This window comes from Heterocephalus glaber, unplaced genomic scaffold, assembly GCF_053883595.1.
Source record: "Heterocephalus glaber isolate CG9 unplaced genomic scaffold, H.glaber_assembly_v1.0 deba00001479, whole genome shotgun sequence".
Lineage (NCBI taxonomy): Eukaryota > Metazoa > Chordata > Mammalia > Rodentia > Bathyergidae > Heterocephalus > Heterocephalus glaber.
The window spans coordinates 18,010,511-18,035,558 of record NW_028258316.1 but is presented as its reverse complement, the minus strand read 5'-3'; the positions used below and the strand labels follow the sequence as shown (position 1 = coordinate 18,035,558).

Genomic DNA, 25,048 nt, shown 5'->3' with positions numbered 1-25,048 from the left:
GTAGTTTTCCTTGGCATCTTTCTCCTCTGAGAATGGAAGCATCAGGAAGGCAGGAGCATCTCTGACTTTCCCAGCACAGCATCTCTGCTGTTCAAGGAGATGTGAGGAACATGGAAAACATTTGTTCAATGTGCGAGGAATTTTTTGAAGAATAAATAAGGCATTGTAGATGAAACATCTAGCATGCTGCCTGGAACATCAGGGGTACATAATGACTTTTACTGATTATCCTTATAATTGCCTAATATGTTTATGTGGATGTGAACAGTGAATTTGTTCCAGGCAGGGCAGAAGGATGGGACCTTAAGGCAGTGGCGGGCTCCAGATGCCAAACTGGCATCTTCACACTGAGTTCGGAAACTCAGTATGCCAAAAGTATATGCTTGTTACCTCCATGGATCTTACTGGGGGTGTAGGGATCAGAGGGCTGGGACTGGAAGCTGAGGGATTACAGCAGACCAACTGGGGAGAAGAGAAGTGGAAGCCAATTTCCTACTGAATAAACCAGTTTCATGGTTTATCTCTTTTCCTCAAAGCAGTCTGTTCTCCTCAAATCATTTCTCAACAAAGAGGAAGAATCTGTCCAAGCTCAATCTCTCCTTTAATGTTCAGCTCAACTTCCATTTTATTCAAGAATCTTTTGTGATCTGCCTCAGTGAAAACAATCTCCATCTCCCACTGGGATCCTTGGAAGTAAATAGCGCAGTTTATGTTTACTGGACTCAAGCTTGGTCTTGGAGAGTCTACCATGTTGTCAAATCATATGACTTAATTTGAAGTTTCAAAGTAAAATTGCAATTGCCCATAATCACAATAGCAATAATAAATGCCTCAGACGTGTTTTGTGAAGTCTTTTATTATATATCCTTGAAGAATGTATTTAAATACGCTGAGCTTCCATTTTATGTTGGATACTGTGATAAGAGGTGGAGGCTACAGAGGTGGAAGAGAGTCCCTGCCAGAAAATAGTGTATGGCTCAGTCAGGAGATAACTCAACAAAATGTTGTAAATACAGCATCATCAGCCTTGGCATGCACATAAAACAGTGAGCTTTGGGAGATCAGGGCAGGGACACTGCTCTACAGTCACAGATTGCTTCCTGCATATGGTCACACCTGAGTGAAGCGCTAGAAGATAGCAGCACAGTAGGGTGGAAGAGCTGGAGGGTTTATGCAAAAGGAAAGATGTTTGCAAAGGAGTAAAAGAGCCAGGGCCTTCTGGAAAATAGCCATATTTTATATATGGCTGGAGTGTGAGATGTCTGAGGTGAAGAAGAAGGAAAGGTAAGGCTTAGAACAGTTTCTGGCTCTAATAGTCTATAATTTAGAACATTGTCAAGCTAGCTACTTGCCAATATGCCCACCATGTGCCCTCACCCCTGTGCCCACACTCTCCTTTCTGAAGCAAGAAGAAGCTGCCATTTTAATTGATTCCATATTTCAGTATGACACCAGCTCCCGTCCCCTGGTCCCTGAGCCTCTGCTTCTGTGTGGAGTCCTGTGCCCAGCACATTAGTGCTGCATTTGAGTCTTTTCAGGACACAGCTCCCCGGAAACTTTGTACGCACAGGTCATTCTATATGTCAGTGTGGATGCCTCGGACTGATCGCATTCTCTGCCCTGGCCAAAAGACTATAGTAAGACATCGCCTGAGCTTATTCCTCAGACCATTCAAACCTTCAAGAGGCCAGCCTTTAGAGATCTGGCAAATTAATTTTGCTCACAAAGCACAGTGACATCTCTTACTAATAATTTTCATCCAGTCAGGATTTGTACAAGTGCTAATGCTGTGTTCTTCACAGCCCCTCCCTCCCTCTCCCCACCCCCCTCTGTCTGTCTACAAATGCAGCCAAGAGGTGGGCCTCTGATTCTTGATCTCATCTCAGAAAGTTGGTGCATGACCAGAATCGCAACAATCCCTAGTGCCCGAGTACGTTTACCACCAGCCAGGCCCTTGCACTTAACAACCACTTAATCGTCACAATAGCAGTCTGATTTCTGATGTATGAGCGTCCTCATCTTTCACAATCTGGAGTTAAGAACTGAAGCCATAGATTCCAGAACTGGTGTTCAATCTCTCCACTCCCACACCTCACAGCCTTGCAAAACAGGAGATTATTCACTCAGGCTTGTCACTTGGTCTTCTTAAGCTGATGTCTGGACTTCCCAGCCCCTCAGAATTCCCAGCAGGCGGATGGCACATTCTCTGTGACTTCTGCCTCTTCCTGGTCCTCTAACTACCATGAGTTGCTACAGCTCCTTGTTCTAGTTCTACAGAAACTCCATTTTCTTCATGCTCACTTATACGCCCCTGTTCACGCATCATCATGTGGACTAAATGGAGCAGCCCCCTCTGAAGGTGGCTTGTCTCAATTTGGCCACCTCAAATTCCCTTTCACGTGGTGTTTGGCCCATAAATCTTGAGGAGTTAGAGATTTCATAGGACAAGACTTCTTTCTGCCCTTAAAAGCCTTCAGGTAACCTTGACAGGGGCTGTGGATCACCTTTTAAGGTGGCTTACTGTGACTGTCCCTGTTTCACAGATGAACAAGCAGAGGCTTTGAGAGCTTAAATAAGTAGCTCAAGGAGACATGGCTGAAAATATTCATAAACAGGTATTAAATTCAGGGAGCATGTTTCAACAGACTTGACCAAATTAGACATTGAAAAGTAATTAAAAATGTGCCGAATGCAGAAAGGGAAAGTTCAGACTATTTAATAGGGAGAACCAACTTAGGAGAGCTACGATGACGACACTGATAAAATTTAATCTTGCCAAGTGTTCTTGTTTGACAAACTTTATTTTGCCTACTCTACAGATGTTATCTCATGTAATTCTCACAACTCTGCAGATTAAGAGACCAGAAGGGTCAAGTAACATTGTTAACATAAGATAGCTATGAAGTCACAGAGTGAGCATTTAAACCTAGATGGTTTTATAGCTGGAACCCTGAATTACCAGAATGCATTGATTTTTCTAAACAAACAATTGCAGGACTAATGCCTTTGGTTAAAGTCCTCTAGTGGTTCCATGATGATTAACCTTTTCCACCATGAAACCCCAACATTGAGGCCCCCTGCTTCTCTGGCTGGGCCTCTCATCAATCCCACTCGTGATCCTGTGGAATCCAGCCACTGGATGCTTTCCGCTCCTGCCTGCCATACCTTTGCTCATGCTATTTTCTTTTTGTGGAAGACTCCCCTCTTTTTATGCTCATCCTCTTTACCCCCAACAGAAGTGCAGGATCTCATTCCCAATCCCTGCTAGTTTCCTTAAATGGGAAAAGACTCAACCAAAATTTTCCTGAAGCTTTAACCAGATCTGGCTGGGGGAAGAACCGCAGGCTTTCCTGGCAACCTTGCTACCTCTTGTCTATGTGCCCTCAAGCTTCAGGTTGTGACTTGCCATCTATTACAGTCTTTTGCTTACAACTATCCCATTTTAAATAGCAACCGTGATGTCACTGGGGACATAAGTAGCATTACCGATCCTCAGTCTTCAGCTATTTTCATGGCACTCTATTCATCCTCACCTCCGCCCTGGGAAGTAGGGGCTTATTACTTCATTTTTACAGATGGTATGACTGGGGGCTAAGAGAAGCTACACTCTCATCCAAGACCCACAGTAAGTGGAAGAGCACAGATTCAAACCTGAGATTTTCTCATTCTAAATCTTATGTTCTCCCTCATGTCAAGCACTTTTAATGCTAACTGTATCTGAGTTTGTCCCAAAATGTAAGTCCTAGCTCTGAGCAGATGCTCAGCAAATGTCAGCTTAAACTATGCATGTAGGGACTCACTGATACAGTTCAAATGGGAACCAGGATCAAAACAGAGGAAGGACTGAACAGGAGGTTCAAGAGAGTTCCAAGCTTTGTGGATAACTGGAGTTGGGGATGAGATGTCCAGCTATTGGCAGATTCAGGAAGTTGCCAACAGTTTCTGGAAACCTCAAGGCTGAGCAGCTGCAGATTTATTTGGCTTAGATAATCCAGAGGAGCTAGCTGGGGAAGAAAGCAAACATAATAAGGCTTTGGGGGAAAGCAGGGCTGAATGGAGAAAGATGCACAGCTTTTAATTATTCTTCGGATTTCACCATTCCCCTCTGAATACAATGCCTTCTCCCCATCCTGTACTCTTGAGGCATCTAAGATGTTCAAGGTCCCTCAGCCTCTGGGGCTGAGAGCTGGGGATTGCCATAGAGCTTTTCCCCATAGCCTGGGCGCCCCAGCACTTTCTTTTTCATCCAGACAGCCTTGGGAACCTGCAGTCCCCAAAGAAGCTTGGCTGTGATCCTCCAAGCTTGCCTCAAATGGCAATTTGTGGGCTGTGGAAAGTTTGCTCAGCTGTCTCTGCTCCTGGCATCTTGCTCAGGGGTGCATAGTTGCAGATGGGCCCAGAACAGTCTGAAGAGAGAAGACGGGACACACAGGATGGTGGCATACAGGGCCATGAGGCATCATCCCTTATGAGTAAATGATGGGGAATCTTTTTTAGAGGTGCTGATAATAATTGTACATATTCATGGGGTAGAGTGTGACATTTCAACACATATAAATAATGTGCAATAATCAAATCAAGGCAATTACCATATATTTCACCTCAAAAGTTAATCATATCTTTGAGTTGGGGACAAATTCCTCTCTTTTAGCTATTTTGAAAAATAGAAAAATATATTGTTAACTATAGCCACTATAGCGTGCTACAGAAATCTAGAAGTTAGTTCTTCTATATGCAGTAACTTTATTTCTGTATCTGGTAAACAACTTCTCCCTATAACACCACCTCAAATCTTTCTCTGACTCTAAACTCTCTACTCTCCACTTCCATGAGATCAACATATTTTCAGCTTTAACACAAGTAAAAACACACAGTGTTTGTGTTTTGCATCTTGCTTATTCCACATAATGTACCATCTTGCAGGCATTTAATCCTAGTTTTTCTCCTCCTACTCTTAAAATATCCAGGCAGGGAGGAATTTTATGTAACAGCTTATTTCCACCCTATATTTTACAATGAAGAATCCAATGCCTGGCAAAGTAGATTGGCACAAAGTCATAATGAATTAATGGCAGAGCCAGACCTGATTTTAGCCATCAAAATCTGTATCTGCTCCGTTGTGTGCATGATAATTTGAAAAAAAATCTGCTTGACTCTATCCTACCTGTGTGACATTAAGTGGTTTTATAGCCTTCCTCTGCTTGATCTTTATTTTTATAAGTATTTATGTGTGATACTGGGGACTGAGCCCACTTAGTTACATCTCCAGGCCCCTCTCCCTTTAAAATTGTTTTTATGAGACTGGATCTTACTAAGTTGTTAAGATGCCCAGGCTGGGCTCGAACTCACCAACTTCCTCCCTTTGCCTGCTAGAGCGTTGGGATTCCAGGCGTGTGCCACTATACCTGGCTCATATGGACTTTAAATGTTTACAAATTCCTTAGTTAAAACAAGGATAATATTTGGACCTACTTGATGAAGTAACAGAATTAAATGAAGGAAAATCCTGCAAAACTCTTAACCGTAACTGTTCCCTATTAATAATACTGTTCCTATTGCAACTTTTGGGAGGACCCATACACAGAGTCATGTGAATGTAGTGAAACTGTTCACACCCATCTCCAGAAAGCTTGCCTTTCACCACTAGCCACCTCTAGGCAGACATCCATGGTTCTCAGGCCTAGCACCAGAAGCACCTACTCAATATATCCTCTCCATAGTAGCACTCCTCCTCTCTAGCTTCAAGTCCCCAGCTCCTCCTCATCTGTGTCTCTGCAGCACCCAGTACCACACCATTATGAAGCTCATGGTGCATTTCATCTTGCAGTGGCTTGGTGTATTCCATAGGCACTCAACAAGGGAGACAGGTTGAGTTTCATCTATCTCGGTATCCATAATATCTGAGCAGCCACGGAGAAAATTACATACAAATGTTTGTTAACCATAAAGTATAGGAGGGAAAGAAGGAGGAGAGAAGGGAGGGAGCAGAGGAACAAACAGCCATGATATAAAGGGACAGTGTTTTTAATACTTTCTTAAATATTGAGCTTCTTCCTTTTCGCCAAGAGAGGCTATCCTCCCTGATATTGTTCCCTTTACTTGCCTAGCTTTATCCAAGAAGACTGTATTCCAATCCTTAGTTTGTTTTTATAAATAACAAAACTATGAACAAATAGTGAGAGAATGGCACAGTATTCTCATAATCACACCTGTTTTCAGAGTTGGCAAAGTGCATGCAAAGGCACAAGTCTCCAACACTCTTTTGAGGAAGGAGCATTTTTATTTATTTTATTTTAACGTTTTCATCACATTAGTACATGTTTGCAGTACACACAGTCTATAATCCTCTTGGGAGGGTACATGCACATACACTACTCTACACTACACACACACTACAGTTTGTTTCTTTTTTTAATCCCTCGCCCTGTCTCTCCTCCTTCCCTCGGTCATCCTCTAATTCCCCTATCTCAGTTTTCATTCTTATTGATATTATTGGTCTTTGCTCATGCTATGGCACATAATGATTACATTCATTGAAGTTATTAGGTTCCTATCATGGCATATCTTTATTCTACTTATTTCCCCTTTCCCTCTCTTCACTCCTCGCTCTTGTTCCCTTGGACCCCTTTCCTATTGCAAGAAATCACCCCTTTTCCCCTTCTATCTTTTATTATTCTCTTCATTTTTACTTTATCTCACTCAAATAAGAGATACCACATGGCATTTAAGCTCCTGTGTCTGATTTATTTCACTCAATATTATATTTTCCAGGTGCATCCATTTGCCTACAAATGTCTCAAATTTGTCATTCGTTATAGCTGAGTAGTATTCCATTTTCTTTTTGTAATCATGTGTTAATGGGTATACGGGCTACTTCCATGTTTTACCTATTAGAAATTGTGCTGCTATTAACATTGGTATGCATGTATGTATTGCTATAGTATGACATCTTTGGGGAAGACACAAAAGCATGACTTTTAGATGAGAAACTGGAGCTCAGGGGGATGCTTAATATATCCAAGGTCATGAAACTGGAAAGCAGAAGAAATGGGTGTAGAGCCCACATCTCCTGGATCACAGATTGGAGCGCTTCACATCTTTATAATGCTACTTTCTCTCTGTCTCTGTCTCTCTGTCTCTCTGTCTCTGTCACACACACACACACACACACACACACACACACACACTGCCCCACTCATTCACCATTTTGCCAACATCAAGCCAATAAAGATGTGCCATCTAACTCTATAGACTTGAGTTATATCTTATCAAAGCTCCCACCTGGGCTCTCACCTTCCACTGTAAAAGTCAAGGTGGCCTTCTGTTCACAGAAAATGGAATGGAATTGTTAATGGGAGAAAACTGAGTTTCCCCATCCCTTGCAAAAACCTTCTGTTCTCAGTTCCTGGGAGCATATTTTTGGACTCAATCTGTTACCAAAACACAGAAATTAGTCCCCAATTTTGGACGTCAAATTCAGTTATCTCTTTTGTTAAGGAGGAAAATGAGTAACAAGTCATTCTGGTTGGAAGCCAAGCTAGCATCTTAGCAGAGAGTGTCATCAAAACAATCTCAATCCCCCACTGACTCTTGTGATATCGTTAAAAGCTTGAACATGCCTACCTGCTTTAGACAGGTTTTTCTAGGTTTGTTCTCCCCCAAGCCTCATGTCCCATTTAACCTAGGGATCAGTTACTATTTAAGGAAGAAATGGCTTGAAGTATTTTTTTTCCTTCCACAACTTTATAGATTTAGACTTTCCTAATGAAGAGGGTTGGAAAATAAAATGGAGTCTACTCTAGGGGGTATCCACAGCTCCCAGCACTGGCTCTAGGCCATTGCTGAGCAAGTTGCCCATTAAGTACAAGAAGAAGGGAGAAAAAAGTTTTCACAGTTTATAATTACATTATGAGTTTCATTACAGATCTCATTTTAATTCTGATTGAAACTTAGCCTTGCCTTCTCCCTCTACTCGCACGTATAGTTATTAAGTCTGGGTTGGAGTTCAACCTATTCTTCCTGGATTCAGCATATTAATATGGTTTATTGGCATTTCATTGCCACTTCCCTCATGAGTGCTCTGAATCTCAGCTCAATTTATACTTTTTCTCCTTCATGCGCTTTTGTTTCATTTTGGTGTTGGGAGGAGGAAGGTGAGTTTGATTGGAGTTTCTTATCTTGGGGATGGAGCACAAACCTTGGGGAGGGAAGTCAATCACAGAAGAGGCAGCCTCAGATTTCTTGCACTGTCATTCTTCAAGATGTATCTTCCCAGGGCATCTGAGTCCACCTGCCAGTCCTCCCTCCCCTTCTTACACATGCAATTTATTACATATCAACAAAGCTAGCATTTCCATTAGGCATTACAAAAGGTTAGAACATGAGCATGCTGCATCCTTGCTCTTTTGGATATTGAGGTCTATCTATTATAACCACTTCCTTTTTTTTTCCATTTGACAAATGCTTTCTGCAGAGGAGGGGGGGCACCAACTCTGTTTTTAAGACACTGTCTTAGGTGCTGAATAGAATGTACAAAACAAGTAAGACATTTCAACCTACTGGGTGATGTCAACATTGATGGGGTATGTATACAATTACAAATAGAAATAAGTTCAGTAAAAGAAAAGGACAAGGTAAAAGAAGACTAATTAGTAAAGGATCTACCAAAGGCTGGAATGTGACAAAAGCAGATCAATCGCCATTGAATAAATAGGAAAAGCTGGGAAATGGGGAGAAGTTTTCAGGCAGAGAGAGCAACATATGCAAAGGTCCTGAGGGAGGAAGGAGCACAGAATATTTTAGAAACCAGTGTAAAGAGTTCTGGGGGACTGGAGAGGTAGGCTGTAACTGAGCCTCACAGCAATGTAAAGGCCATGTTAAGGTTAGTCTTTTTAACAAAGTACAAAGGAATTCATGGAACAGTTTTGTGGAAAAATTACTTCATTGAGATTTTTCATTTTAAAATATCATGTTGCTTTCTTTAAGTGTTGTGAAAAGACTGGGGGTGGGGGCTAGATTTAAGGCAGGAGGTCAGTTCTTAGACTAAGGTAGTTATTCTAAGGACACACACACAGAAGGCACAGGTAGCAGAGGTACACTGTGAAGTCACTAGGAAGTTAAAAATACAGTTCTTTGCCATATTCAAGCAAGGAGGGATTACTTATCCCTGGGGACCACACTGAAGTTATCCGGAGAAAAATCAAGTTACTATTTAAAGATGGTTGGGTACATGATGTATGGAAATGACAAAGAGTACTTCTGGTAGAAAATAATATATAAGCAATGGTGTAGAGAAGAGTAGATGCAAGGCAAGACTGTCTACTTTCCAAACACCAACAAGTGTGTGCAAACGAATTAAGGAAGATAAAAGGCAGAGGCCATATTTTACGGCACTTCTACCAATTAACATGTTTCATGGTATTCAAAGATCTGCAACTGGCACTGAACATTTTAAACAAAGCCTGGGCTGATTCCAGAAAGCAAGATGTCCAAGGAACCACTTTTAAAAAATAAGTTGCTTGACAGTTTCAGTGTGGCATGTAGCCACTTTAAGTGGAACTGAAAATACTCCTCCCATGTATTTGAATCACTGAAAACCAGCTCTACAACCAGGTACGAACCATAGTCCTGATTAAAGATGCAAAGGCACACACTGGCTTACTCTCCTGGGCTGAAAGACACGCAACAGGGGTGGAAGCAGATAAATGTAGACAAGATTCACTGTAAACAAATTTGTGTTTGAAAACTGCTACATATGTGGCATATTAATGAGATAGACCATCCTGATGTGTGGGCATTTAGAATTAATGAATTCTTAGGCTTGGAAAGAATCCTAAACTCCAAATAACTCAGTTAAAGGGAATAGAAAATACTTCAATATCATTGTAGTTCAACCAAACAAGATGACGTTAATAGTTTAAATTGACCAGAAAGTAAAGTACAAAAGTACTTGTTATAGGTATTTTATGCAATAATCATATTAATATAAAACCATAGGTATGTGTATATATGCGTGTGTGTGTGTGTGTGTGTGTACAAAGAATTTAGGGCACATTCATAAACTTCCCTCATTTCGGAGTATTCCTCTATTTCTGATCCTAGGTAAAAAATGGGTGATAAACCAGGATGAGGTAGTAAGAATAAACAAACATATCCTGTAAGTCCTAAAAAGTTAAAATGGTTTTAAAATTTAGATACTGGTCAAATGGATCCAAATAAAAGTATCAAATGCTTAAAGCATTCATTGTCTTCTCTTCTATAGATTCATAGAAAATGTAGTCATCTATTCTCTGGAGGTTCCCTATGATGGGGAACTCATTACCTGGCAATGACCCCCTACCAATATTAAGAAAATATTATCACAACTACTAACATTTACATGATTTATGAGCCATTACTAGGTCTTAGGTATTGAGCTAAAAGCTTTATGAGCATTATTTCATTTATTCTACACAATAATTCTATGAGATAAGTATGCTATTATCAGTGTATTGTAGATAATGAAGCTAAATCTTAGAAAGTTTAAGTAACTAGAACAAAGGCAGACAATCAGTAGCAGAGGAAGACAGTTCCAGACACAGTCTGCATTCTCCTGTTATCACTCATCACCCACATGCCTCTAGTTTTGTGTCCTGAGGTCTCCAGGAACTAGCCAGTTCCCTTTTCAAGACAAATGATAATTATCATGGTCATTTCTCTGGAAATTTAATGTGTGATAGAAAGTTGGACTGAATTCATGTATTATTAAGTATTCACACTGCTTTACTTCTATATGTTAACCTGACCAAATCACTGAACATCTGAGAGCGACTTTTTGAAATTTATGTTTTAATTGATACATAAAAATTACATGTTTTTGGGTATCATGGAAGTTTGATGTGCATATGTAATGTGCAATAGTCAAACAACGTAAGTATCTCTATCTTCCAAATATTTATCTTTTTTGAGGTGAAAACATTTAAAATAATTTCTTCTAGCTTTTTGGAAATATATAACACATTCATTATCTATAGTTGTATGCAATAGAATGCCAGAAATTATTTCTCTTATTCAATGGTATCTTGTACTCACTCACCAAAGTTTTCACACAGCTCCCACCTTAGACTCTGGAGACTACTATTCTACTCTTATTTTCCATAAGATCAACTTTTTTTGATTCCACATATAATGAAATCATACAGTATTTGTCATTATGACCTTAACTTACTTAACATAATGACATCTAGTTTGATCAATACTGTTGTAAATAATAGGATATCTTTTTTTAATGCTAAATAATATTCTGTTGTGCAAATGTACCACACTTTCATATCCGTTCTTCAGTTGATGGTCAATTACATTGTTTACATTTTTTGCCTGCTTATGAATAGTGATACAATAAACAAGAGAGTCTAGATGTCTCTCTGACACACTGATTTCATTTCCTTTGGATGCATATCCAGTGCTGAGAGTGCCAGATCATAGGGGAGCTCTATTTTCAATTTCTGTGGAAATCTCCTTACTGTTTTCCTTACTTATTGTTTTGCACAATGGCTGTACTGATTTACATTCTTTTTTTTCCCCATTAAGTTTATTGGTACATTTTAGGTATAAAATACAGTTACATACATCATTGGGATCTTGTACCTTTGCATGATGTACCTTGGTTCTTATTTTTTTCCCCTTCCTCTGCCCTCCCTTCACTCCTCCACCCTTCCCTATTTGCAAAGACTTTGTTTCCATTTTTTTCCTTTTCTCATATTGTTTCTTTTCCCTTCTTTCCTTTTCCCTACCCCTCCCACTTCCTCTGCTCCTTTAGACCTTTACTTCCTATTACACAATATCAATTATACACTTTTAAAATTACAATATCAAGATCTAGGAGACATTACCACAGATTTTACAGAATGTAAAAGGATATAGAAAGCATATTACAAAAATCTTTTTGAAATAAATTTGACAACTTCTAAGAAGTACCTTGGAAGACAAATTAATGAAACTAATTCTGGAGAAAATATAAAATTTGAATAGCACCTATTAAAGAAAGTATATTTCTAGCTTGAAAACCTATTTATGTGACAAAAACAGGCTCGTATACATTTTAACTGATAAATTATATCAAACATTTAAAGCAGAAAAAAGAAGGAATGCTTCTCCCCTCATTTTAGGAACTCAACATTGTGCTAATCCTAAAACTGGATAAAGATAATAGAAGAAAAAAGTGTGAACATAGAAATTTAACAAAACAAACTATTAGAAGTCAGATCTGGCAGGATGTAGAAAGTGGTTTTATTATAGGGATGGCAGTGTTGGTTCAGTATTGGAAGATCCACCCCCAAAAGTCTTCATTTTAACAGAGGAAAGGAAAAAGCCATATGATCCTGTCACTAGTTGGAGAAAAAGTATTGGACTAAATTCTACAGCTGTTCATGGTAAAAGCTATCAGGAGACTAGAAGCAGAACAGAACCTTCTCAATAGATTAAAGACATGTACACCATATTTCCACCAAAAACACCTTCTATGAATGGAGAAGATACAATGCTTTCTCCCTAATGTGGGGAACAAGGGCAGCTATGCCTACTCTTCATCTGTCTATTAAACTTTGAAACATAGGCCCAAACCAAAATAGTCTGGCAATAAAATGACAGAATTAGGATAGGACTGGCAAGGTAGAAGCAAAATCTTCCTATGTAGATGAAATGATCATCTAAAAAGAAAATACTAAGACATCTCTAGGAGCCCCTAGAACTTGGATTTGAATTTAGCAGGATTAGAAAACACAAGGTATATATAAAAATTCAGGTCTGTGTATACTTGCTATAAATGAAGAATTGGATATTGAAGTTTAAAAGTTATGTATGAGTACAAAAGACCTGGAAAAAGAAAAAAAAAACAGTGTTGGAAGACGTTTAGTACCTGATTTTAAGACTTCCTTTAAAGCTACAGTAATCAACACAGTGTTGGTGTAAGAAAAGACATATAGATCATTTGAATAAAACAGAGAATCTAGAAATAGGACCACACATATATGGTCCACTGAGTTTTGAAAGATTAGTTAACATCAACATTTTATAGAATATAAACTCAATTCAAGAGCAGAGGAAAAGATAGTGTTTTCAGCAAACAGCACTAAAAAGCAAATGGCACTAGAACACCTGGTATCTGTATAAAAAAATTAACCTCAACTCTTTATTTCCATACATGAAAATAACTTGAAGGGATCTATGAACCTAAATATGAAAGACTAAAACTATAAAACTTTAAGAAGAAATTATAAGGGAAAATGTTTATGAATTTAAGGTAAGCAAGAACTTCCTAGGATACAAAAAAATGATGTATAAAAGAAAAAAATTGATAAATGAGATTCCATCAAAATTTAGAACTTTAAACGACATCGTTAAAATTAAAAGTAGTCCTTAAACAGACCATATTTACAATGCATATAACCTATGAACAGAATATATAAAGAACTCTTACAGCTCATTAATAGACAACCCAATTAAAAAGTAGACATAAGATGATAAATAGCCAGTACAGCACAAGGAAAGGTGTGCAACTCTAGGATCAGAAAAATACTAATCAGTACAATAACAAATTGAATTATACACTCATTAGGTAGATGAAGTTAAAAGTTTTAAAAGCCTTGTCATGACTTTTTCTTTTTGTTGGAATCTCCCTGTTTGTGTTTAATTTGTCATGCCCAACAGATTCATTCTGCTGGGTTTCCTGGGGTTGTGATCCTCATTGTCTTTTCCTAGGATATTGTCTAAAATTTTTTGGAGTGCCAGTTTGGTATTCATGAAGTTCCTTAGGTTCTCTTTATCATGAAAGTATCTTATTTCTCCATCAGTTTTGAAAGATAGTTTTGCAGGGTACATCAATCTGGGTTGTACGCTGTTTTCCTTTAGGGCTTGAAATACATCACTCCAAGCTCTTCTTGCCTTGAGGGTTTGCACTGAGAAGTCTGCTGTGATTCTGATGGGCTTTCCTTTGTATGTGATTTGTTTCTTTTCTCTCACCACTTGTAGAGTTTTGTTCTTCTGTTGGGTTTCTGGAATCCTAATTATTATATGCCTATGTGTAGATTTTTTTTTGATCAAGGCTAGTTGGGAGTCCTGTAGGCCTCACTTATGTGTATGTCAATTTCTTTTCTACTGCTTGGGAAATTTTCTGCCATCACTTCTGTGTTATATGTCATCTGCGCTCTCTCCTGTTTCTTCATTGACTCCAATCAGTCTTATGTTATTCTTCTTTGCACTGTCTAGCAGCTGCTGGGTTGCTTTCTCATGGTCCCTTACAGTTTTGAAGCAATGTTTCTTTTCCTGGTCACTAATTGAAATTTTATCTTCTATATCTGAAATTCTGTCCTCACATTGGTTCATTCTGCTGCATAGACTTTCAGTGGAGTTTGTAATCTCCTGGAAATCTGTTTGCATCTGTTTTATGGATTCTATTTGTTTCCTACGTTGGGATTCCATCATGTTCCTCAGATGCTCTCTTTTTTTATTGGTGTCCTCTCTAGATTTATTAATCATGTCTTGCACTATGAGCACAATCTATGCTGTTAACTGAGAAATTATTTCTGATTTTATTTCATCCAGATCCTCTTTTGTTGCCAGTTCAGGGCATCCAGGTGGTTAAGTATCAGATTGTTCCATCTTGTTTTCCTTTGGGGTTGGTGTAGGTGATCTGGAAGTCTGTTTCTGAGGCTTGTTTATGTGTCTTCTCATTTCCAGGGGGCAGGGGGGTGTGTGCTGCTGGCTCCCGCACCACTCACCTCCTCTGCCCTAGGAGCAGTGGAATGGTGGCGGGGAGCCTCCACCTGGGTGCTGGGCCTGATTTACATTCTTATCAACAGTGTGTGAGAGTTCTCCATTCTCTACACCCTTACTAGGACTTGGTGTCATTCATTCATTCTTTCTTTTTTTTTTTAATTTTAATACTACATTTATTGAGACATTATGAGATTAATACAAGCCACCTTAGGCCTCTACAATTATAAGAGGTGCTCAACGTGGTGGCCATGAGCTTGTAGACATTTATTAGTACGGTGAATTGGGCCAGGGATTTAGCTCAGTGGTTCTGGCACCTGCCTTGCAAGCGCAAGGTCCCGAGTTCGATCCCTGGTACCAAAAAAAAAAAAAAAGAGAAAGAAAGAAAAGTAGGGTGAGCTGCTGTTTGGGTTTGGGTCACCTTGGTCACTGGCATTGCTGTAGGTGCATTTTCAGTTTCTCCCATAATAGCCGGCAGTGTCCTGGGTTTTCTGCGATACACAGCATCATCTAGGGTTCTCCATACAAGGCTAACACCATCTGTGCAGCGCCACCAAACCGCCCCAGTCCGGGCTGTCCCTGAGGCTGCGGGCCACCTGCATGGCCAGGTCTCTGAGCAGATTCAGGTTGTTCTTCTGCAGGAGCTTCACTGAGCTCTGGAGCTCGGTCACCGATTGCATGTGGTCCTCAGCCCCACACCTGCGAGACAGGAAGGTGCAGGAGACACCTGCTGACCAGCTCAGAGCAGGCCGGAGGGCAACGGGGTAGGGACAGAGAGGGACAAGCACTCTGGGTCACCTTTGTCATCCAGAGCTGTTACTGCCTAGGTCCACGTCTCCACCCATACTGCGGACTGCTCTGTTCACCCTGCAGGGGGCAGGGCTAAGAGTGTCCAGGCCCTGAGGACAGACGGGGCCACCGACAGGGACAGGATAGGGACTGGGACGGGGACGGGCTGGGCTGGGATGTACTTGAGCAGCGCGGTGAGAGCCTTTTCATTCGTGTGACTCCGTGCCACCCATTTCAGCACTCGGTGCCCGGCCAGAAAGAGCAGGTTGGTCTTGTTCTTCTTCCCCTTCTCGATGCCCAGGACCTTGATGACCATGAAGTTCTTTGTCTCTAATACTCAATCCAAAGGGCTACGATCCCAGACATTGTCTCTTTAGCCATCCTGTCACCAAATGGAAGTGGTTATTTGTAAAGTTTACCCACTGTACTTTTATGAAGCCTTGCTGAGTTCATGGTGAGCTATTACTATTTCTGCATCTTGTAAAATAATTTTGGTCTGCAACAAATTTGATTTCTCATACTCCTTTCTTTCTACCAGAAACGCAGTTTCAATGGAGGCCCTGTGGTGAAAGTTGCAATATTAAATTTAGAGTAATCTTCTCAAACTAGGATTCCTAGCAGTGTTACCCTAAGAAAAAGGAGCCTGACTCTGCTGTAGCTCAGATATAGAGGCAGAGCAAGTGTTTTCCCTTACGAAAGTTCTGAGACCCAAGCAGTTGAGGCCTCTTTCTCACAAAGACTTTTCTGAAGTAATTTGTTTGTTGATAACTTTAATAAAGATCATGTAAGAGTGTAAGTTTTTAAGGACTCCCAAAGTAAGGCTTAAAATAGTCATTTTGGGACTGAGTGCATACATCACTTTGTATTGTGTATTAAATTACTATGCTGTGTGCTATTTTAGTGTGTTGGGAAAATGGAGAATAAAATCTGTTCTTTAGCATAATAAATGTCTTATTTTAACATGTAAAAGAAAAAAAAAGAAGTTTCAGTCCACGTTCAGCAGACTGCAAGGCAGGGATGACAAATAGGCATGGCAGAGCAGAAACAGCATGGTGCGCACAAGGAAGCAAAGGTAACAGGAGATGAGAAAGTCTTTATTGACAAGGGAAAAATAAACTTTGCTGGTCATGTGCAGGACGAGGTCAGTAGGAAGGCATCTCCACTAGCTCATCACTCTCCCTGTAATCGGCTGATTCTGCAGGCTTGGCCTCTTCGCTGGAGCTCCTCCTGGCCTCTGGATCTTTCACTTTGGCTCTTCTGAGCAGGTAACTCTTCCTGACACTGAAGACAACGGTGACAGGTACCATTATCACAAGCAGGGCTGCTAATGCCCCAATGACCCATTTGAATGTATACACGCCTTCAGGAACCTTTTTGCTGAACATCTGAGGCATCTGCTGTCCCTTCTGCTTGCCATGGGCTTCTGTCCCCTCCGTGACCAAGGGTTCAGAATATAGCTGCTGCTCCTCCCCCTGGGCCTGGGACACCGTGGCCTCCCGCTGCTCAGTCAGAAGCATCAGCAGGAGGCGAGACCTAGAGATAAGCTTGGCACAGGTGGGGGGCATGGGGGCCTCAGCACAGTCCATTTCCAAAATGCTGATGACCTGGGCGATGAGCCTTCTCACGCTGTCGTCAGGGATGAGTGGCTGCAGCAAGTGATTCAGCTGTGTTTCTAACCTGACCTCCAGGGACGGCAGCCCTGGGGAGGTGATGTGTGTGGGAGCCAAGGCTGAGCCCGAGGCAGAGTCTGCAGCAGACACACGCAGGTCCCCTGGTGCTGACAGGAAGCCTCCTGGAGGGGAGTCCATGAGGCTCCTCAGTGCCTGGAACCCAGGCCTCTTTGCTGGGCTCAGGCTGCTGCGTGCATTTCCCTTGGTGAGCTGTGCCCTTGGGTCAGCGTGGGCTGTTCCGAGGGACCCAGGGAAGAGAGTTCCAGCCAAGCGATGACTCTTTTGTGACTGCCAGGCAGGTGGAGTTGCCCTCATTCTTAGCACTCTGTCCTGCCCGTGGTTTAGAAACCATGTGCTGTGGGTGAAGTCTTTCGCTCTGCTTCTCCCAACAGGCTGGGCTCTGGCAGGGGGGGAGGTGGGCGACCTGCCCAGCCAGGGAGCTGGCAGGGAGGAAGGGGTGGCTGCCCTCTGTCCTTCTGTGAGGATGGAGAATCTGGCCAGCTTCCTGGGGCTGGGGGCCCTCATGATGCTGCTCCAGCTCCATGGCACTGGCGTCCCCGAGTCGGCTTGTGCAAGGGGCCAGGTGACCTGCCTGTCCCTGAACTGCTGCTTCCTCCTGTCCTGCAGCAGCCTTCTACCTGTGCCCTTCAGGCCCCTGAGGCCCCTGTCCACTGTGTGCAGCCTTCTCCTTCCTCTCACCGCCTCCCCCATGCTGTTTTCCTGTGTCAGACCCCTTCCCAGTGTTCTAGATATTTGGGGCTCCAGGGTGGGACCCAAAATGCTGGGCTGTATACGCCTGACAGTGTCTTCTTCCTTCTTAACCTCCTCCACTTTTTTCTGGATTTCTGTATTTAACCAATTTCTGAGCAAATCCTTTTTTAAAGAATCTGTGTTATCTCCATGAAATGCATTTGGAAAAAGCTTTGCAGTGAGTGGCAGTAGAGCTGACTGCACATCCTCTGGGTTTCCCTCTGAGAGATAGCGCACCATGTAACTGAGGGCGTCGGTCACGTCACTTTGGTCATGAAACCTGAGCTGGTCGTTGATGACGTCCGACCAGGGGGCCACACTTTGCTGTGAAGACAACGTCTCAGGCTCGATGTTCAGCTGGGCGCTGGTGCTGTTGTTCCGGGCCTGCAGCGCCTTCATGAGTGCCCCATCCACATTCCCCATGGCTGCTGCCTCAAGGCACTGCATGGTGTTGGACAGACAGGTGCTGTCACAGTGCAGCTTGACTGTTGGGCACACAACCTCGATATCACTCTTAATTTGGCAGAGGCAGCAGGCCATGTGTCTCGGCAAGATCAGTTTTTGCAACTTCAGAGTCATGGTGAGGATGTTCTCCAGCACTGAAAGGGGCAGGTGTGTTGCTCCCAAGTCTAGATGTTTTAATGCTGGTAATTTAAAAAGAGATGGATCTTCGATAGTTGTCAGAGGGTTATTGTTGAGGACTACTTGATGTAAAAACTGCATCCCGTGCCATGTATGAAATGTTCCGTAGCTGATCTCAGAAACAAAATTGCAACCAAGATTTACAAACTGCAAAAAGGGTAGTGAGTCAAATGTCCCTCTTTCAATTGAATGTATTTTATTGCAGGATAAATCTAAGTACTGCAGGGACAGCAGGCCTGCAAAGGAGTCTTTTCGTAAGTCAGTCAGGGAGTTTCCACTGAGATTTACTTTCTCAACCCAGTGGTATGCTCTCCAAACGTTCTTATCAAGGGAAGAAATAGAATTTCCTTGGAAATTTAAGACGGTGAAGGTCCTGTTGTGGGCACTGGGCTCAAGGGCAGGCACCTCATGCAGCCTGCGGGTGGGGCCAAGGTCAGTGCAAGACAGGGTCTCCTCCTGGCAGGAACAGAGCTCGCATATGTCCTTGTGTGTTGTGCTGCTCTGTGCACTAAGCACAGTCCCCTCCGATGGTTGAGTGGTGACTTCAGTCAGGATTGGATGCTGAGCCTGAACCTGGTCTGGGTGTAGCAGCATCACCCTAGTCCATGTTACAGGAGGAGCTGTAGATTTCTGCAGGGATGGAGAGTGTGCAGCCCCTGTGGAGGGCACGGCAGTGCTGCTGGGATCCACGTGGGAAGGTGGGCCTGCGACCGGGGGTGATGGGCGATATTGAGTGGGCTCCTGACCAGGACTTGGAGCTCCCGTCTCCGGAGGCACTGGAGGTTGAGTGACAGACTCAGCTGGGTCTGCAGGCTGGGAGGAGGGCTTCTGCACAGCTGGAGAAACTCTAGCTTCTGCAGTCCACGGTGGAGTTCTGGTAAGCTCTGGGTCCAAAGGTCCAACTGTGCCCAGAATCAGGGTTGGTGGTGGAAGTGTCACCTCGGTGGGCCTTTCATGAAGAGCTGCAGACCTCTGGAGGCCAGTAGGAAGTTCACCCTCTGCAGTGCGTACTGGAGTGATAGTGGCTTCCACATCCAAATAATCAGATGCAACACTGGGCAATGGTGGCACCACAGCTTGGTTCTGTGCTGGGAATGAAACTGTAATATCATATTGGGCTGGAGGGGGAGTTACACTCTCACTGGGTGGCTCATGTGGATGCTGAGATGGGTCCACCGCCCACGCTGGAGAAAGCTCTACCTCCTCAGGAGGCTCTGGGGGTGGAGATGGGGCTGGCAGCAGCACAGGGAGTTTGCCCACGTCAGAGAGTTCTACGGGCTGAGGTGGTGTCATCTGCTGAGCTGGAGAAGGTTCCAGCTCCTTAGGTGGTCCTGAAGGTGGGGCTGCAGCCTCCTGGGGGACTGGAGATGGTGTCATGTCCTCAGGCAGCTCAGAAAGCTGGGCTACAAAGGTCATAGGAGCACTCACAGAGGGTCTCCGAGGCTGAGCTGGGAGCTCTTGGTGGACTGATTGAAGTGTACCTCCAGCAGGGAAGTTGGGGGACAGAGCTGAGCTCTCGTGCTGCTGTCCAGAACGCTCCTCAGGAAGCTCTGCATGCCAACTTGGGACCCTGCCCTGGGATGCAGAAGGTTTATCCTTCATGGCAGGGTTGGGCTGCTTAGTTGGAGCCTCTTCCTTCTTGGTGAAAGGTCCAAACTGCTCAGGGGACACTGAGGACTGAGCTAGGATCCCCTGTTCTGTTGAGCTTACAATTGCAACCTCGTCGCTCAGCTCTGGAGGCTGAACAGTGACACTGTCCAATGCTGGAGGCTGACCTGGGACATCAACTAGAGAAGAAATTCCTGCCTTGTGATGTCCTGGAGCCTGAGCTGTGATTTCATGAGGGAGCTCTGGAGGCTGAGATGCAGCCTCTTCAGGAGTAGATGGTTCAACCTCCTCCAGGGTTTGCAGATGTTCACCTGTGGCCTCCCACTGGGTTGAAGAAGCTTCACTCTCCTCAGAAGCCTGGAGACTCCCACCCGTGCTCTCCTGCTGGCTGGGAGAGGCTTCCTCATCCTGAACGGGTTCTGAAGATGGAAATAGAACCTCCTGCTGGGACTTGAAGAATTCAGCCCCTTCAGAGGGCTCTGGAGGCAGAGTCAGGGCCTCGATCGATGTCACAGGGAGTTCTACATCATCCAATAGAGCTGAGACTTGAGCTGAAACCTCAAGGTGGGTTAGGGAAGTTCTCACCTCAGCAGTGGGTTCTGGCCTTTTGGTGACCTGTAGGTCTGGAGGGTTCACTGTCAGCCTGAGCCAGTGTGAATGCTTAGCTTGATGGTGAGCTGGAGTTGAAATTCTTACTTCATTAAGTGACGGAGTTTCACCTAGACTCCCTAGAGGGGTTTCTAGAGCTGGCGTGTCTTCCTGGACTGGAGATTTAACTTCCTCCAGAGGACTTTCAGTTTCAGGCAGAGCTTCCAGCTGGCTTCCAGAAGTTTCTACCTCCTCAGCAGTCTCAGAAGTCACAAGTGGCTGGTCTTGCTGGCTGGGAGAAAGTTCAGTCTCCGTAGGAGAGCCTGGAGGCTGAGATGGGGCCTCCTGCTGGGTTGGAGAAGGTTTCACTCCCTCAGGACTCTCTGAAGTTGACGCTGGGGCCTGCTGGTGGCGTGGAGGAGGTTGAACCTCCTTCCCAGCTAGTGTGGTCCTCCTGTTCTTCACAAGCACATTAACTGCGGCCACCAGCTCCTGTGAATGATGTGCTTCCCTCCTACCCAGAGATGGTACCTTTACCTCCTGTGGCACTGACAGCTGCTCCACACCCTCCTCAGCAGCAAGGTCAGGCTGACCCTGGGTGGATGAAGGTTCCCCTTCCTCAGGGCGCTGTGAGAACTGAGCTGTCATTTCTTGCTGAGGAGAAAAGGATTGTACCTGGGGAGTCTCTGGGTGGAGATTCTGGGCCTCCAGCTGGGATTGAGAAGGTGTAGTTTGTCCAGAGGCCTCTGGAAGCTTATCTGTGTTCTCCTGGGACTCCGGATCAAGGCTGTCATGCTCACCTCCATCCATACTTGTGTAAACGTCCTTCTCTTGGGAGATTTGCTCCTGAAACTTAGGTTTTTCAAGTTGATGTGGAGTTCCAACCACCACCTCAGGGAGTTGCTGATGCTGATCCTGCTCCTCCTCCTTGTTCAGGTGTGAAAGAAACTTTGCTGCTTTTGACTGCTGCCTGTCCAGAGGTACAAAAGGTACTTCACCTGCCTGGTGGTCTGCAGTGTGATGGAGCCCAGAAGTCTGGATCTTCCTTTTGAGGCGAGGAGGCAGAGTTAGAAATTGATTCTGAGCCCCATCTACCATCAGAGCCAGTTTTTGGAGCCTCTCTCGCCAAGGCAGCTTGGCACGCAGACCTTGATGTGGGGCGGCAACCTTATCCAGCTGTGGGGACAGTGGTCCAGCAAACCTCTGAGGTGGAGACAACATCTTGGTGGGCGCCGAGGATTTCGGGTAAACAAAGCCCCCAGGGTCTTCTGGGGGAGTAAGGACAGTGAGTGATTCAAGCGGGAGATCAGAATCGAGGGAAGAGGGCTTATTAGCTGCTAGGGGCTCAGAGTTCAACTGAACTCGGTATGGGGTCCAGCCTCGCTGTGGTAGAGCTAGGATGGGCAGGCACATCTGTTGCCAGTGCAGCAACAATGTAGCCCGGAAACAAAGCAAAAACATGACAGGGCAAGGTTTAGTCACACAGATGTAGGCCAGTAGGGTGCTGACCCTAAGTCAGCTAAAACCTTTCTGGCAGCCACCTGCGTGGCAAGTGCCTTGGTAACAGTGCTCACCCACATTCTGCCACACCCGACCCTTTCTGTATGACATCATAGCGGAGGAAACCATTCTCAGGGCTGCCCATCAGTGCCCAGGCCTGACTCTCTTTCCCTTAAAAAGTGACAGTAGCTTTTCACAGGGCCTCTTCTCCATAGCAATGCCAACGTGTGGTCTTGGGCCTGCACCAGCCATTGGGTGGGGTGGGGAAGAGCTTCCCATGGAAGTTAGGGCTTGGTCTTGGGATGCTCAGAAGTGTTGGAGCAGAGAGGAGCAGCTCTGTGCTATAGCCAAGTGTTACAACTCAGTGTGGTGACTCTGAAACACAGCTCTGAGGCACAGCTGAGCTTTATTGCTCAGTGTGGCAGCTCCGGGTCACAGGTCTCATTCTTTGAAAACTTGAGAATCTGATGGTCAGTTGAAGAGGTGGAGATAAGCCTTTTAGTATGCCAGTGAGCCCCAGTGGGCACAGAGGAGTCTGAGCACTCCTTATATAGGGAGCCACAGGGTAGGTGAGCATGATCATTGAAGCGGGGGGTGGGGGGAGTTACAGAACATTCCTGACAGGGTCCAGAGCTTAACAGAAATTTCTTGTGAGAGGGCAGGGCTTAACAGAACATTCCTGAAAGGTCACACAGTTCAAACAGCCACAAAACACTTTGATACACTGGGCAGGAGCCCAGCCACATAAAGTTACATTTCCAAAACAAAACATTCTGTGGAGAAAAAAATGGAGGCAAGGCCAGGGCCTGTCTTACTGCTTAGCACTGCTCTATCAGAAGTACTGGTCCAGCCTTGGCTACTGGAGCTCTTCCTCCTCCACCCTGAAACCCAGAGTGAGTCTTCCTCCCCTTGGTTGCACTGCTTCCAAGCAAAATCAAGACCAGGTGGGGTGGAGGCAGGAGAGCACATCTGAAGGCAATTTCTTCCACAGTGTTGCCATTTGCTCTGAACTTGGTAAGGGTTCCACGTTTTAGAACTCACTCCTCTCCGTCAGATTCGGGCTTCATAGACATCCCCACTGTGGTGACTTCACAATTTCAAAGGGAGTTCGAACCCGGGACGGAGACCATGGGACCAGTAGATACTTCAGATCAGAAGGCAGGGGCAATTTTTATTCTCCAAGAACCACAACGCCCTGGGATACAATGAGCAAAGCTTCAGAGAAAGCACTGCAAGGCTGGCCATGTAGCTCAGGTGTGCTGCACCTGCCTCACAAGCACAAGGTCCTGAGTTCCACCCCAGAGCCATGATGCACACTTTCGGGAAGGCGTCTGTCAAAGCCTTCTGAGCAGCAAGCTTCTGGGCCACCTTCCTCTTCATAACCAATTTCCATCGGCCTCGGGAGATGGCGGTCACCACCAGCTGGTCGATGCCCATCTTGGAGTTGTAGACCTTCTGCTTCACGAAGCCGGGGCCCACCACATAGTAGATGCCATCGATGGTCAGCTAGGTCTCCGCGATGTTGGTGGCAATCACGACCTTCCTGCTGCCTGGCAGGGCCAGGTCAAAGATGGGGGTCTGCATCTCTCTGGGCAGGGTGGAGTACACGGGCAGGATGATCAGCTCGGGGATGTCGGGGCCCAGTGACTTCATCCTCTTGTACAAGATCTCGCAGGCCATGTCGATCTCCTCCTGCCTGGTCAGGAAGACCAGGATGTCACCTGGTGGCTCGATGAGGTGGATCAGCATGACGGTGATCAGGCTGGCGTCCAGGTAGTCAGTCTCGGGCTCCTTGCTGTACAGGATCTCCACGGGGTACATGCGGCCCGGGATGGTGAAGATGGGGGCCTCGTAGAAGTACTGCGAAAACTTCACCGCATCCAGCGTGGCCGAGGTGACGATCAGCTTCATGTCCTGCCGCTTCTGCACCGTCTTCTTGAGCAGCCCGAAGAGCACATCGGTGTGGATCATCCATTCGTGCGCCTTGTCCAGCATGATGATGGCATACTGTGTCAGGTCAGGGTCGATCAGGCACTCACGCAGCAGCATGCCATCCATCATGTACTTGATGACGGTCTCGGGGCTGGTACACTCCTCGAACCGGATGGTGTAGCCCACCTCCTGCCCCAGGCAGCAGCCAAACTCCTCAGACACCCGCTTGGCCATGGACATGGCAGCCACACACCAGGGCTGGATGCAGCTGATCTTGCCCCGGGACGTGTAGCCAGCCTCGGCCAGGTACTGGGTGATCTGCCTGGTCTTCCCGGACCCGATCTCCCAATGACGATGAGGATCTGGTTGTCGTGGACAGCCTGAAGGCGTAGGAGACTCGGGAGAGCAGGTGGGGACTGGGATGGGGGCGGGGTAGGGGATGGGGATGGGGACAGGGACAGGGACAGGGATGGGGACAGGGACAGGGACTGGGACAGGGACGGGGACCAGGATGCTGACGCCGATGCCCTCATTCATTCTTTCTTTCATTCACTCATTTATTATAATGACTGTAACTAAAGTGAGGTGATAGCTCATCATGGCTCACCATGATTGTTCTATCACATCTCTACCTTTCACTGATGGTTAATGATGTTGAGTACTTTTCATATACCTGTTAGTCATTTGTATCTTTACTTCTGAGGAATGTGTGGGTAGGTCTGAATCCTTTTAAAAATCAGATTTATTTTCTTCTATTAAGTTGTTTGAATTCCTCATGTATTTTAGAAATTACCTTCCTTTCAAATGTATACTTTGCA

At 44.7% G+C, this 25,048-nt stretch overlaps 2 protein-coding genes across 16 annotated transcripts in view; both read right to left on the bottom strand.

The window, feature by feature from the left end:
- The window catches only part of Astn2 (astrotactin 2), a 908,742-nt gene that overhangs the window by 531,796 nt on the left and 351,898 nt on the right, over positions 1–25,048 (bottom strand). The window lies entirely within an intron of this gene.
- Positions 16,580–22,343, bottom strand: LOC110350193 (uncharacterized). Its single transcript, XM_087182844.1, has one exon. The coding sequence runs from the start codon at positions 22,257–22,259 to the stop codon at positions 16,683–16,685; it is 5,577 nt and encodes a 1,858-aa protein (XP_087038970.1). The 5' UTR covers positions 22,260–22,343; the 3' UTR covers positions 16,580–16,682.